Source organism: Metopolophium dirhodum, chromosome 1 (genome assembly GCF_019925205.1).
Source record: "Metopolophium dirhodum isolate CAU chromosome 1, ASM1992520v1, whole genome shotgun sequence".
Lineage (NCBI taxonomy): Eukaryota > Metazoa > Arthropoda > Insecta > Hemiptera > Aphididae > Metopolophium > Metopolophium dirhodum.
The window spans coordinates 45936504-45953536 of record NC_083560.1 but is presented as its reverse complement, the minus strand read 5'-3'; the positions used below and the strand labels follow the sequence as shown (position 1 = coordinate 45953536).

General features: G+C 27.0%; 1 protein-coding gene across 1 annotated transcript; it reads right to left on the bottom strand.

Moving 5' to 3' along the window:
* Positions 1 to 1469: 1469 nt before the first annotated feature.
* LOC132939505 (uncharacterized) lies at positions 1470 to 6905 on the bottom strand. The gene is made up of 5 exons (XM_061006706.1): positions 6804 to 6905; positions 2842 to 3153; positions 1992 to 2372; positions 1718 to 1786; positions 1470 to 1619 (listed from the first exon to the last, which is right to left on the bottom strand). The coding sequence occupies exons 1-5, from the start codon at positions 6903 to 6905 to the stop codon at positions 1470 to 1472; spliced, it is 1014 nt and encodes a 337-aa protein (XP_060862689.1).
* Positions 6906 to 17033: the final 10128 nt, after the last annotated feature.

Genomic DNA, 17033 nt, shown 5'->3' with positions numbered 1-17033 from the left:
CTTTTTTTCAGAATACGTTCCCTTATTTATTTAATTTAATTTAAACAATAAACGGTTTGAATAAAACCTGATAGAGAACTGCGACATTTGTTTAGGTAACATTATAAATAACAAAACTTTGCAGACATCATTGAAATTAAATTATAGAATGTCTTATGCTTAAATTTGTATATCGTTCGTTACCGTTTAATGTATCTACAACATATTTTAGTACCTACATGGAAATGTAATATTTATTTTTGTAGGTACCTATTGTTTGTTTTACCTATATGTTTTTAGATTCCGAGCGGAACGATAAATGTATTGGTTTTACAATAATGTATGTTTTTTTTTTATTTTATATTATTTTTTGTGTCTGTTTACATGATAAACAGTCGAAATAATGCTTCGAGTTTCAACTTCAGTATCTTGTTTGATGGAAAAGTGAATATTGTTGGTGCATTAGGGAGGTCAACATTTAAAATTCCCAGTAATTTTCAAAAGCGGGAATTTTTACGCAAAATAGATTTTGGTTTTTGGTATAACTTTAAAACCAATGACCGTAGATACATACAATTTTGACTGAATGTTCATATTAGCATTTTTTATGTACCATAACATTTTCAAAATATTTTGACTTATTTTGAGACCTATGAACTATGAGTATATCCGACTGGTATGTAATACACTGATTGTTATTATTATTATGTTATGTGTGTCTCGGCAATCGGGAACGTCAGCCCCCCCCCCCCCCCCCGACAGTATCAAAGTTATATCAAGTTTTTTGTTTTTACGTAATTCAACATACAGCGGACATGTTATTAATTTCATCTTCAACTATATTGTTCCTAGATAAACGCATCCTCTTGGCACCATTTGTGGAGCGGCCAAGGATTGATTACTCTTTTCAATTCTTCAAAATTAACAACTACAACTATTACAATCATAACCAATAGCAACCTTACAATAAACAAAAATATATTATTTATATGTTTATTTTTCTTCTGGACAGATGGCGCCGCTATTGTATTTTTTACTTCCAGATTTCATACTTTTCCGGTGGATTTTCCAAAAATGTACTTTGATAAGAAACTTATTCTGGCAATTATGAATACAACAAAAAAAATGTTCGTCAAAGTTCTTGGTCTGAACCAATTTCAATATCTGGATATCCAGTTCATAAAATGAGTTATTAACTAATTCACAAAATTCGTAACTAATAAGTTGTCCAAGTTTGGGAGTTTTTAGCACTTGAACTAGCATAATTTATATGCACTATAATATAATCTTAAATATCACTAAATATGCAATAAAAAATTTTCAAAAAAAACAAAAAATATGAAAGGAAATGGAAATTTATTAATTAATTATTTCACAAATTAACACTTGCAATATCGCTAAGATTTAAGGTGACCTTTATATTATAATGGTAGTGCTTTATGATAAATAAATCGGCTCTTATACCATTTGACTATATATACATATATTTATTATTTATTCAATTTGAACAAAATTTGTATTACTAAATAACCAATTGCTTTGTTTAATAAACTAAATAGTTGTCTTATATTAATATGAAACATTCCATACAGCTCAAAATAGTAGTGTTCGTGTAATCTGCGTAGTGAAAAAAACTTGATATAAATAAAAATAAAAACAATTATTCCTATTCAAACATTTATGTAATATGAATCACATGTAGTTAATATTTATAATAGTTATATATAATATAATATACCTGACGTTTAATTCTAGGGTTTCTTTCTATTAAGGATCGTTGATGTAAGACAAAACTCATCCGATTTACCTGATAATACAAAAGTTAAATTCGAAATAAATCGAAAATCTTAATAACTTATTATTGGTATCTATGGAGAAATTTAATATTTATTCGTTTTTTTATCACAAAAGTTATTATGTATTAATAGTTGATAGAAAATAATTTAAAAAAGCTAATTAAATCTACAATAAATTCAATTAATATATAATATAATATAATATAATATAAACACCTCTTTTTCCGTAGAGTCACCAATCGTGTATAAGGTTAGAATATTGACTGTTCTCGTCAACATCCATATGAAAGTAACTACCGAAAAAGTATTATTGTCATAGTCTCTAGGGAATAATAAATTGTTATATATGGCAAGAATAATTTCAGCAACATTTGTTGCAATAAAAACAACAATGGCCGGCACACCATATATTGATCTATTGACTTGATGTAAGCATTCTGTAACTTCCAAATACATGTCTCTGTAGGTACTTAAACAAGATCGTCTTTCCGGAATTTTTTCATTTATCATGTAGACCATCCACTTTATGTATGTTATTAGTAGTATATATTCAAAAAGAACAAAGCATTGGCAAGTTTTTAAAACCATTATCATGACCTAAAAATAAGTGATAACTAGAAAGCCGCTCGTCCATTGACCATTATACAAATGTATTACAAAATAAAAAGTATAAAGTTTCCTCAATGGAATAAATTGATCTATTACTATACAAGGAAATTGTCTGTGTTGTAGAAAAAACAATTTTTTTTTTATTCGAATGCGGTTTCTGAATATTTTTTTTCTATTTTCTTATTCATAAAAAATACTTGTAATGAAACTTTAAAAAAGTTCTTATTTTCTATTAAATATTTAGCACTATAATTAGGTTTAAAAAATAGTTAAAACAAGTATCTTCATTTTTTTAAATATATTCACAACATATTTGTTTTAAATATATTCGAATACGTATTCGGCATATCCCAATACTTATTTATTCGAATATGTGTTTCAAATATAAAATAAAAGTATTCATTAATAAACTGAATATTTATGAACTTATAAAATATCTTTAAATATGAATAATTACCATTTCTTTTATTTCAAGTAAATGTGTATGCATTATTATCCATATAGTTGTAGCTATAATCCCTGCCATCACATTTACAATCATTATAACTATAGGAATCCAATTCATATATGTTATTTTCATCAGCAGTTTTACATTCAGACGTATCAATTTTTCGTGAATTGATTCAAGTTCAGTCAATACCATGGATAGTGGATAATCGAAAAATATGCGCCAAATACAAAAGAAGAATGTTCCAATAAAAGTTATTTCATAACAGCAGAGACATATTAAAGACGTTAATTCATAAATTTCCGGATGAGCTTTTATGGTCTGTAAAATAAAAAATTAAAAACAAATTACACGATAATTAGATCACATTATATAACAGGTATGTATTTATATTATATCACTGAACTATTCATTTATTTATTCGTGTATCAAGTAATATTTGTATAATTATACTTTAAGAATTTATAAAGAGTATAATATTATTGTCATAAGAGCTTATAGGTTATGAATTTATGATATAATATACTACTATTGTTTCATTTGACTGAATGTTGTATGAAATACAAATCTGTCGACCAAATTAAATTAAAAATTATGGATATTTTCAATGTGCCTATCATTTATGTATTACCATTCGAAACTAATAAAATAAATTTAAATATAGTTATTTCCCATAGGTTGGCCTTGTAAAAGTGATACAAACCAACATAAATTAATATACATCGCAAAACATAAAACACCACCGACGTTTTATAATTGCTGTGGTTGTAATTTATACTACCACCACCAAAAATCAAAAAACCTTTGTTAAAATTATTTAATACTAATCTCACACTCATAATAATATTTTTTCAACTTTATTACAAAAATACTGATGGTTATAACTAGTGTTTTAGGATTTATGGTGTGTGGCCTTTGTGAATTATTACTGAATTAAAACTAACTAATATTTTAAATTTATTTAAAAATGGATTCGCATTATATTTTAAAATAAATACTTGGAAAAATCGTTGAAGTGAAAAACAAATATTATTATTAATAGTGAATGTTTCAAGATATATATTATAAAATGTAAGGAGTATTCTAAGTAAAGTACTTATTAATAACAAAAATTGTAGTAAATACTTGATAAGTACATTTATTATTATAACTGTGTACTCAGGGGCGTATACAGGGGGGGGGGGATGTGGGGGTCAGATCCCCCCCCAATAGGCCTTTTTTTAAATTTTATAAAATAGTGTTCTTAATGACTTAATGTAAGGAAATTACAAGGAAAAAAAATGGCAAGGATTTTTTGTAAATTTTTATTTTAACACATTCAACAATTAATTAAAAATAATTTACTTAATATTAATCAGTAATCATATATTTATTTCATATTCATATAATCGTATTATGTGATATTTGATAATATGTATATTATATATACAAGTATAATAAATTATTATAAGATAATAATATGTGGCAGACCAGCCACGGGCCGTCGCCAGTCGCCACCGTCACCGATATCAACGCGGCGGAGACGACGCCCGCATGTCCGTGCGTATAATAATACATTTTCCTACACATTAGAAAAAGAAATATAAAAATAGCTAAAAATAGCTTAAATAATAAATATTATTATTATCTAAAAACAAAAATCAACCACAAATATTATGTCAGTTGTACGAACAAGTCATAACTACATATAACTACTTGTAGAATTTAAAATAAAATGTATTGAATATATATATGTTTTATCATTTATTAGGTATTTAAATGTGCACATACCTAGGTTTAGGTATTTTTGTTCCATAATAATTTGTTTGCAACTGATCCCCCCCCATACAAAAGTTATGTATACGCCACTGTGTGTACTATGTTAAATTAATATTTGTTTTTATTGAACACCGACACAATAACATTTAGAATGTTTTGGAAAGTGTTTACTATACGTATACCTATTTGTATCACTTGTATAATAAAAATATTGCTTTGCGAATGCTGTCTGTCAGTCTATATTAATAAGTGTATTTTATGTTTGAATTGCTATAAAGTTTACTGATAGTAATACAAATAGGTTGAATTTATCTATTGCGAAAATGTTATATTCGACAATGTCATTGTGTGTATAAAATATAATAATATATTTAATAAGTTTCAAGTTTCCATGAACAATATTTTATAGGTACTAATTAACTAATTGACTAGTTGGTTAAAAGTTCTAACGACTAATTAATTGGCTAATTATCGTGATTATGTCAAAATTTGAACGTCAGATGCTCATAAAAAATATTATGGATTATTTAATTTTTTTAAATTGATGTAATAACAACCTATGAGGATTATTGTATTACTTTTAACGTTTTTTGAGTATGTGAACAATTATTTATCGATATCAATTTTAAAAGAACCATTTAAAAATATTGTATTTTTTCTGTATTTGCTTTACGAATATCTGATATTAATTTAAATAATAAATAATAAATAATATATATAATAAACGAAAGTATTCCATTAAGTCTGATTTATTCCGAATTTCTCTATCGTACATGATCCATTTCATTAGATATTTATACAACTACCTATTAATAATTAGAACATTATTTGGTTTCGGTCAAGCTGTTTCGGAGGGATTCAATAACAAACACTGTGGCACGACATTTTTATTGATCTTTATATTATATATAATTCTACTGTACGGGTGTATGTCACTGAACTCCTCCTAAACGGCTGGACCGATTTGAATGAAATTTGTTGTGTGTGCTTAAGTGGGTCCTTGAATGGTTTGGACTCACAATTGGACCCATTAATCCCAACCCGGGTAGGTGCTCAGACAGGGATTTTGAGATTTACAATGGAAATTGTTGTTTATAAATGGTTTCTATGGGTTATAAGAGAAATAATTAGTAGAAATTACTAATTAGAATTTATTTATTGTTGGTGGCCATAAGTTATTCGGACAAGAATACATCAAATGTACTTTCGTGCTTAATAGCTTTATAAGCTTTGGCAATTATTGTGTTTTTTTTATTCATTTATTCTATTAAGAAATTATTTAAATAACTTCTTGAGTACATAATAAAAAATTAAATAAAAGTGAAATATTTATCATTTTTACTTTATAATAAAACAATTATTATTTTTATGTGACTATATTTTCAAATAATATTGACATATTATATTAAATATTTTATTTTTTTGTTAATAAAAAAGAATAAAATTCTAACAAAACTTTTTAATAATATATATAAAACAATGTTAATTAAAATAAAAAGATCTTTTCATAATATGAATGATGTCATCCATTTTTTGATTTGGAGAGATGTACATTGCAATGATTATCCATAATAACTAGTATGTTTTTCCTTATGCATGCAGTAGCACAAGTTTACCGAATAAACCTACTGGGAATCTGAATAATTGAGATGTTTCAAGTTTAAAGTATTTTTTTATTTAATTTTTTTGTTTTGTATTTAAAATAAAATTTTTAAATATTTTCCTATTATTACATTTTTTATAATATACACAGAGTTATTTAAATATTTAAATTTAATTTAATTTTTGTTTTTATACTCAAAGAGTTATTTAAAAATTTTTCTTTATTTAATTTTTTTATTTTATAAGTAAAAAATTATTTAAATTTTTTTCTGAAATTACATTTTTTAATATATATTCACAGAGTTATTTAAATATTTTACTTCTATTTAACTTTTTGTTTTATACTCAGTTCTTTAAAAAAAAAATTTTATTTTATAAAAATTAATTAGCACAAAAAACATGTGCCAACAAACATTTGCGCTGCTGACGTGAACTTGGCAGCGCAAAATTGGAAATTGGCCCTCCGGTGAAAATAATGTCGCCTTTCTACGTTAGAAAACACTGACGAACATTGACTTTCTCGTCAATATGGTTGTCCATATGAAAGAAACAACCAAATAAGAATCATTAATATAATCTCTAGGAAACAATAAATATCCGTATATAATTACAATGATTTCAGCGACATTTGATGCAATGAAAACCACAATGGCTGGGAAACCATATATTGATCTATTGACTTGGTGTAAGCATTCAATAACTTCTAAATACATGTCTCTATAGGTACTTAAGCAAGATCTTCTTTTCGGAATTTGTTCATTTATTATTTAGACCATCCACTTTAAAGTATTTAAAAACATTAAAATTACCTAAATTAAGGTGATATATAGTAAGCGGATTGTGTTTTATCCATCTGACATACGTATAAAAAAACAAATAGTATACAGTACCCTCAATGGAATAAATTATTATATAACCATACAAGAATATTATCTGTATTAGAAAAAAACATTTTAATTATTTGAAAAAAATAAATATTCTGAATATTTTTATTCTTAAAACTTTAAAATAGATTATAATTGTGACAAAAACAATTTTTATTATTAAAAACCACATTATTTTTAGCTATAAAAAATAGTTTTTTTCCTTGAATAAAATACAATTGATTCACCATTCCCAACCTGAAATATATTAGCAGGGAAAAATATATATTCTATTAGTATACAAATATTTTTTCGTGTATTCGTATTATATGTATTCAGACTATATTTTGTTAAAAGTATTCAGAATATATTTGTTGTAAATGTATTCGAATACGTACTCGCAGTGTTCGGATTAGACAAGTATCTACTAGATAAAGATAAAGATAATGAAACTCAAATTTATCTAGATATATATAAAACATACCTAAACTCATATTTATCTAGATAAAGATAAAGATAAATACTTTTTTATCTAGATAAAAAAAGATACAATTATTTTTAAATGGTTAAAATTTAGGTATATTTTAGTTGGGCACTAGAAACCTAATAATAATAATGATGTAAATAAAAATAATTACATTACTTATAAACCATAAACTTTGTTTGAGAATCTGTATAAATATTTAAAAATGGGTTTGTACAATTTCGCGATTATTATCAATAAAAAATGTATCTAGATGAATTTATTTAAAAAAGTAAAAAATTTACCTATGATGAATGCATAGATAACTTGTAACTATTTATCTAGATAAGATAAAAGATGATCAAATAATTATCTAGATAAATAAATTTATCTAGATAAGTCTGAATCCTGCGCATTCGTAATACAAAATAAGAATATCCTTTAAAAGACTCTTTCATTATTTATAAACTATTATCTTTAAATAAGAATAATAATTACCATATAATTTATTCCAAATAAATGTTTATGCATTATTATAAATACTGTTTTATTTATAATAACTACCAGAAAGAATATGAAAGAAACAACCAAATAAGAATCATTAACATAATCTCTAGGAAACAATAAATATCCGTATATAGTAACAATGATTTCAGCGAATTTTGATATAACCACAAATTGATCTATTCACTTGGTGTAAGCATTCTATAACTTCTAAATACATGTCTCTGTAAGTACTATAACAAGATCAGCACGCGACGACGACGACGTTTATGACGGTATTTATAATATACATATGATATTCTCAACAGATAAGTAATACTTGACGGCAATTAATTGGTGAATAAAATTTAAAAATAGCTCGAAAATTAAATTCAACTTTAATATAATCATGAAATAATTCAAGTATTAAATACCACCGTTTATTATGTTGGTCGGGAATAGGTTTTGGTTATAAAACCGTGATTAAAAATACGAGGTAAGAGGTAACTGCTTTGATGTTAATGTTTAGATATTTTCTCGATTACCGATAACCAATAATCGCTTGCAGCATTCCAAAACTAAAAGCGGTTATCGGTTTTCGGTTCGAAAATTTCCGGTTTTTACCTGTTGTGTACTATTTAAAAATAGTTATTACCCATTGGTTGGCCTTGTAAAAGTTATACAAACCAACATAAATTAATATACATCGCAAAACATAAAACACCACCGACGTCTTATAATTACTTTGGTTGTAATTTATACTAACAACACCACAAAACAATAAACCTTATACAAAAAAACTAATGGTAATAACTAGTGTTTTAGGATTTATGGTGTGTGTTTTTACTGAATTAAAACTTCCTATTGTTTTAAATGTATTTACAAAATAATTTACTTAATATTTTTAAACGAATCAAAAATGAATAGGTACTATGGAACATTGTTCAAGTGAAAAACAAATTATTTTTAAGAACAAAGCTCAATTTATATATTAATAACATAGCTGTAGTAAATACTAAATTGATAGGTGCATTGATAATAACTAAAACTATAATACTAATAATATACATATACAGTCAAGTATACCTATATATATATATCAGTCGTCTACGAACAACAATTCTTAGTGATAACAATCATTTGGCTTATAATTCTATATTACTACTATATATCATATGATATTATTGCTATTATAGTAATTGATTTTACCAAGAATAATATAAAATAATTAGTTTATACTGATCAGATCAGATCAGATCATTCTCACACTCATAATAACGTTTATTTGCAATTTAAGTAGGTACTCAACGTCGGTAAGGTGTTTGACATTTGCTGATTTTAACTGAATTAAAACTACCTATTAATTTAAATGTATTTACAAATGGTTAATATTTTAAAATGAATCAAAAATGTATATTAGGAAGTTGTGTTGAATTTAATTACAAATATTGTTAAAAACTTAGCTACAAAACGATATCAAATCTTTTATGCGGCCGTTTTTTTTACACGTAGTTACGCAGATTGTTTTTTGTCGAGATATCACTGTGAAACGGGTCATACAGTTATTGTGTGAGTCGTCAAATTAATAATTTTTCTTATTATTCTCTTTATTGTATTTTTCTTAATGGACAGCGAGGTCTTACCCGTAAATGCAACCTATGCAGATGATTAACTAATAATTTACTCTGGGTTAAGCTTTATTTATGTGTGTGTCATATTAAAATTACTCATTTCATGAACTGGATAACCATATCGAGAAATCATGTGTGAGCTACCCTTTACCTATCTAAAGCCTATATGAGTTGAAAAATCAAGCTGTATACAACCTCCAATTTTTAAGTAATAATCTATTGAAATAACTTTTATTGAAAACGGTTCAGTCATTTATTGAGGCTATTAACTTCAGATTAACCAACATCCAATTTTAGTTGTACTTACAACCCGATTCCGCATGGCAAAAAATTTAGATTATATAAGTGTATCTTGGGTTTAGTGTACCTATACCTAGGTACCACAGTTTACAGATAAATTTGGGTAGCTTTGTGAACTAAATCGACTAAATTGAACAATTTATTTGTGGTGGATTGGGTATAGCATTTGGTGTACATCAAACGTGGTTCAAACTACTCTTTAAACATTCCTGATATCTCCAAGAACAATTCGAAATTTTCATAAAATCGGTCAAGTAATTTTTGAGAACCCATAAATAATAGCTACAAATATACATTCAACTCTCATATTTGTAAGATACAATTTCTTTATTTGAAACCATTACCATGCGACGATTTGAAGGATGCTTTTACACCATCTACCAGAGTAACTAATGAAGAACATTTAAAATACTAATTTTTACTAATTATTTCTCCTATAACCAATAGCAACCATTAATAAACAAAAATTTCTATCGTAAATCTCAATATATTTGTTTGAGCACCTCTCCGGGTTGAACTAATTGGGTCTAATTGTGAATCTAAACTATTCATGGGAATCACTCAAAAACACACAAAAAATGTCCAGTGGTTTAGGGGGAGTTCAATGACATACAGACAAACATGTATTTTTATTTATATAGACATAGATTGTTATTATTTTCGGCCACCCAATTAATTTAACCAATGAAAATTACTATTCATTAAAACCTTCCCCGTGACTTGACTGATTTATAATTAGAGAAACTCGTATTAAAATAAGTAGAGTTCTGTTCGAGATATGCTCGTACATAAAATTAGGGGGCAGTGATTCTCTACTATATTATGCATGTTGTACATATACATATAAACCTTGGGAATATTGGCCTCGTGACCCATAAGCCGTAACGTGCGTTGGCCCTAAGGGCTATTATTAAATTAATGTAATAACAACTTATGAGGATCATTGCATTACATTTTCACGTTTTTCGAAGTGAAAAATTATTTATCGATATCAATTTTAAAGAACCATAAAAAATAAAAAAATTCTCATGCCCTCAATAACACAAAAATAATCAAAATATGTCAGCATCATTTATAAAAAAATGGCCATGTAGTAAACATGTTACGGTGATTTATAGTATTAACTGAGTCAGGTACATCAGAAAAACCAATATTAATTTTTTTTTTTCATTTTGAGAGCACCTTTTCCTTATTTTCATTAGAATGGGGGATGGAATATTTTATTTGTAAAAATAATATTCTAATTTTGTAACTATTATTTCGTAAAGTTGATCACCTTTATTCGCAATAATAAAACATTACTTTTTTATGTTAATTGATATAAGTATCCATCTTAATCTGTGGTCAAAGTATTTTTTATCTATTTATCATTATTACAATTTATGATTAATTACCTAATTACGTAGTTAGAAATATTAGGATATACTTTTATGTTAATGTTATTTTAGTATTTGTATATTATATTTCAACTACCTATTGTTAATGATTGATGGTCTGGCCGTCAGAGTGGTGTGGGGGGCTAAGCCATCCACGAGCTAGGTTGAATTTAATCATTGTAAAGTACCTATGCTTATTTTTTAAAGTCTGTTAGTCCTCTTTAAATTATTTGTCCAATTCGAACACTGTGTACACAATATTTATTAATATTTATTTATCTTTACACTTAAAAAAAATATGTTTTCGTCATTGACGTCATTAATTTTATATCCAATGTACGGTTTTCAATAATTGTTATTAAAAATTTTATTTTGTTAAAGGTAAATGAAATAACAACAACACTTGGCTAAGTTCATAAAAAATAAAAATTTATGAATATTAGACAACCACAAAAAATAAATATTATAAAAAACAATTTTAGAAAAGGTGGGCAAGTTGGGCCACAGTAATAAATGGTGTTAAATTTGAATTCAATGATATAATATCATTGTATAAGATAAACGATTCTAAACGAAGACGGTCAGTCAGCCTATGATATTGCGAAGTATATATAATGATATTATATTGTGAATTAAGTGATTTATATATATATATTCTATTTACGTGGAAACTTCTTTTAAATTTTCAATCCTTATATATAAAAGTTGAAAAATGTATACATTTTAAACTCGAAGTGAATGACAAAATATTGTTATAAATTAGTGAAATGCTCTATTTATATTATATTATACAATGCAAGGTGTAAAATAATATAAAAATGCAAAGAACTTATGGATAACATAGTTATAGTAAATAATAAATTGATAGGTGCATTTATAATGACATTATAATTTGTATGTTCAATTAATATTTATTTTTATTGCACACTATTACAATAATATTATAAATATACAAGCAAGTGGGTACGTAATACGTATAAATGTATCAATTGAATACTAAAAACAATGCTTTGCGAAAGCTATCTGTCAGCCTATAATTGTATTTTATGATTGAATTGCTCTTAAAGTAATTGACTTTTCTGGTACAAGTAGGTTGAATTAATATATTACGAAAACATTGTATTTGACAATGTCCTTGTGTGTATAAAATATAATAATATATTTAAAATGTTTCAAGTTCCCATGATCAATATTTTTGAACTAACTACCATAGTTGGTTAGAATTTCTAACTACTAATTAATTAGCACATTTTTGCGAGTTTATGATAATTCCAACTTCAAGGGCTCATAAAACAATATTGTGGATTTATGATGTATTTTTATAATTACTGTTATAACAACCTAACATTGTATTACATTTTCATGCTATTTGATTGAGCAAACAATTATTTATCAATATTAATTATCTTCCAAAGTGTCTCGTGTCCATAAATTTATTTGTTTCGGGCAACACTTTTTAGCATAGGCGCAATTTGGGTCAAATTTATGGGGTTGCTAGATTTATGTAGACTAAATTAATCCATACCCATCTCCCATCTCCCACCTCCAATCAGTTTTTTTTAACTTACCCCACGTATGTCAGTGGTGTTGGAAGTTTTTTCATCATCCCTTTCGGTCCCCGGACAGGACAGCGACCTTTTTCCGTCCAACGGGCAGTTAAGTGAAAATCTCCATAGTGTCGGGCGGTAAATTGAAAATTCCAATAAGTGTCGGGCGGTAAAGTGGAAATCCCCAAAAGTGTCGTGTGCGTATTTCACGCGTCTACCCTGCGCAACCAGACACTGAAGTCTATACCAAGGTTCTAGCAAAATATACAGTTTTGGTTACTTCTTATTCGGTAATTCAGCTAGTATCTTATAAAAATACAAATGTAAACAATACATCATATGTCTTATGCAACACGTCAACTTACTCTGAGTTCCCTCAAATTAGTTAGTTTAATAATATTATTCTTGCCTCTTGGAACTTAAAACATTTAAAATAAAGGTACCTTTTAGTATATTTTATACACACAATGACACTGTCAAACAGTGTCGGCCTGGCCATGGCCGCTGGGCCGCGGCCGGGGCCCCTCCTTTTTTTTTTTTTAGTGTCGTCAATTTTGTCCAGCATTTCCCTATGGCCTATAATATGATGAATAATAGTACAATGAAATTGTCTAGTAATAAGTTTAGAGGAGGTTTTTTTTGGATTAATTGCACTACTGCAAGTTAAGTTAGGTTTTATCTTTATTTTTAAAAACAATGGACTTGGACGAGACCACGAGGACCCCGCTTGCCCGACCCTGCAGGGGCCCTAGTGGCCAGTGCCCCGCTGTTGGATTCAGCAATCATGCAAATGTTGCATAGAAAAAAATGTATTATGTATTTATGTATTAATTTACAATACTATACGTCTATAATATCTGTATAAATGTATAATATTTAAATATATAATAATGATGAAGGTATGACATTTACTTTTGAAAGTGACTTAAATAATATTATTCTTATATAGCTTACGGATATGTCTCCTAAATTGAAATTTTATAATAGAATAATAGAAATATAATTTTAGTTTTCGTAATTTCATTTCTGTGTAATTAATATTATTATTTATTGTTTTGTAGCTTAAAATTGTTCAATAGTTTCATAGTTTATTTTTAAATGAATGATTTCCATCGTGTCGGCTTTGCGTTAATATTGTATTATAATGCTATTATATATAAATATTATATAATGTTTTTATCGCATCCCATCGAGTATCGACTATAGTTATTTATAAGAATATTGTCGGGGGACGAGGTGGCCGAGCGGTATAACGCGACGGATTCGGCACAGCCGGTCCGAGTTCGATCCTCGACCACTGGGCGGCATTTTTCTCCGTGCAAGTCACGGTGTCCGGAGAACAAGTGCCGCCATCCCCCCACCTCGGGGCACGGCAGAAACCTACGGGTGCCCCATTAGAAATTCTGCCAAACACAACACACACGTGTACCAACCTACCCAATATAAAACCTACAGTACCCTCCCCACACCCAATGGCCTATGTTGCCACGGGTTACTCAAAAAAAAAAAAAAAAGAATATTGTCGACTAATATTATAACTAGGATAATAGTGATAATACGTACACAGCTATGATTATTGATTTGTTATTTTATTAATCAGACTGCTCACTGCTGTAGTCGTGTACTCGCGTGCTGTCGATTATTGTTAATTGGTATTTGTTATGCGATATATTTGATGTTATACTGTTGTCTATTGTTAATTTATTTACCGTGAATTTGTGCAATTAATATATGAACATGAAACGTATATATAAATCTGGGGCCGCAAAAAAGGCAGAAAGAAATAAAAAAGCATTATTATTATCCCCACATCAAAAAAAATTAAGTTTTCCTACACTGGAACAAGTGCAGCGTGTTAAGATTGCTGAAAATAGTACGAAAAGTAAGTTTTAAATATGTTGATTAAAACTTTTTGGGTTTTATTTTGGATATTGTGTATGCAGTGAATAAGAATTTCTTGTTTTTTTAGGCTAAAATATACACTGTCATTTTAATAATAACAATAGAATTTTGCAAATTCACAGTCTTTAAGACATGAATATACCTAAAGGATGATTTAGTGCAATTAATATTTGCACAGTTAAAAAAAATTATAATATAAGAATTTGAAACAATTAAAATATGTTTATTGCAATCTTACAAAATTATAACAAATTTAAATATAAAAAATTTAAAATCAAAGTTAATGTATTCGGTAGGTAATTGCAGTCTTTAGTAGGTATACAGAAAAGAACTGATAGAAATTAACTATCAAAAATTGATAAAGACGATAGCATATTCATCTAATGAATTAAAAAAATTACTTATTTAAAAATTGTGTTTTATTATTCAAAATATTCTTACTACCTATTTCAAAAATAATTAGTTGTAAAATTGCTTTTATATTTAAGTTAATTCATGAATCATGATTATGATATATATTATATATTATGATCCATATTGGTAAAAATGTAAAGTACCTATATTTAAAGAAGTATCTTAATATGTTGTTTCAACAAAATACAGTGTACATTTTTTGGGGGCCCCTTAAAAAAACTGATCCATGGGCCTTTGGTATGCCAGGCCGACACTGCTGTCAAATTGCTATGTTTTCGTAATAGATTTATTCAACCTACCTATATTACTATTAGTAAAGTCAATTACTATAGTGGAAATAATATCATAATCTATATAATTTGTTGGTCCACCCTGCAACCACTGAACCAGAACAAACCGTGACAAACGTAAAAATAGATACAATTAACAAAAAAACAGTAGATTATTATTATTTCTACATTTCATACATTACAAAATAAATTACCTAATGAAAAAGCACACAATGCAATAACCTATTCGGATGCCATAAAACTGTATTGTTTTACCTTATACGAAGCTAAATCTATAACCAAATTAATTTCGAACAACATATAGCTACGGGCTTGGACACAAGGTTCTTAAAAACCAAACGGAATTAAAAACACCATCCTCGTTTGGCCCTCACCACCCGACTTTACAAGGAAAGTAGAAACCGCAATCCACAGAATACGAATCAGATAACATCATAAACCCACCAGTACCAGATGAAGAGGGAAGACCTCCCCATATGTGCCAGTGGTGGTCAAGTTTATTAATCTTTTGTGAATAAAAACTTGTATATAATATTAATGTAATTTAAGAAAAAATTATAATCATTATAGGCATGTATAGTAGATGCAGTCAATGGCCGTAGACACCAAGGATTTAATAAATATAAAAAAAAATAAAATACAAACATTTCTGTTATTTTCCTTGATAAAATAATTTTTTAAATAGATATATTTAATCTAGAAAAATAATAGAAATGTTTTTATTTTTTTTAAATTATGACCTTAATATGCTATTTGATATAAACAAATGAATATTTGTTAAATTATTAATTGGGATGTGTTGGTAAAAACAATAATCATAATATATATAATAAATAATAATAATGTAAAAAAATAGGTACATTAAGATGAAAGTTCAATAAAATTGTTTATGATAATTTATAATATAGGAAATTAGAGAGAGCACGGTCACCCTTTATGTAATCCACATACTAATTTAAAAAAATATTAAAATATAAAAGAAAAACACCAAAATATGAAAGAAAACGGAAATTGTATTAATTAATAATTTCACAAATTACACCAACAATATCACAAAGATTTAAGGTGACCTTTATAATGATAATGCCTTACATTAGGTAAGTTTCTCTTCTCATTCTGTAGAATGCAATAAATCGGGAGTCACTTTCCTGTAACTCCTTAGTAGCAACATTTTCTTTTGCGTTTTTTAAGGTGGTGTTATTTATAGTAATGATAAAGAATAATGTTTATAATCGCTACTCGAATCACTACTATAGACATTATTGACACAAAAACCGTAACTAATAAGTACTCCTGGAGGGATGGGCGTTTATAGTACTTAAAATTTCATAATTTATATGCACTATAATAAACCTTAAATATCATTAAATACCTATGCAATTAAAAATTTTCAAAAAAAAAACAACAAAATATGAAGGAAATGGAAATTTATTAATTATATATTTCACAAATTAACACTTGCAATATCGCTAAGATTTAAGGTGACCTTTATATTATAATGATAGTGCCTTATGATAAATAAATCGGCACTTATACCGTTTGACTATATATATATATATATATATATATTTA

Bases quoted from the DNA above. Each gene is read 5' to 3' on its own strand.
- LOC132939505 (XM_061006706.1), bottom strand. From the start codon at position 6,905: ATGTATTTAGAAGTTATTGAATGCTTACACCAAGTCAATAGATCAATA. The intron at 2,373-2,841 runs GTAATTATTCAT...ACTTATTTTTAG, and splicing joins TACTTGAAATAAAAGAAATG to GTCATGATAATGGTTTTAAA. The intron at 1,620-1,717 runs GTATATTATATT...ATTTTTATTTAT, and splicing joins ACCCTAGAATTAAACGTCAG to ATCAAGTTTTTTTCACTACG.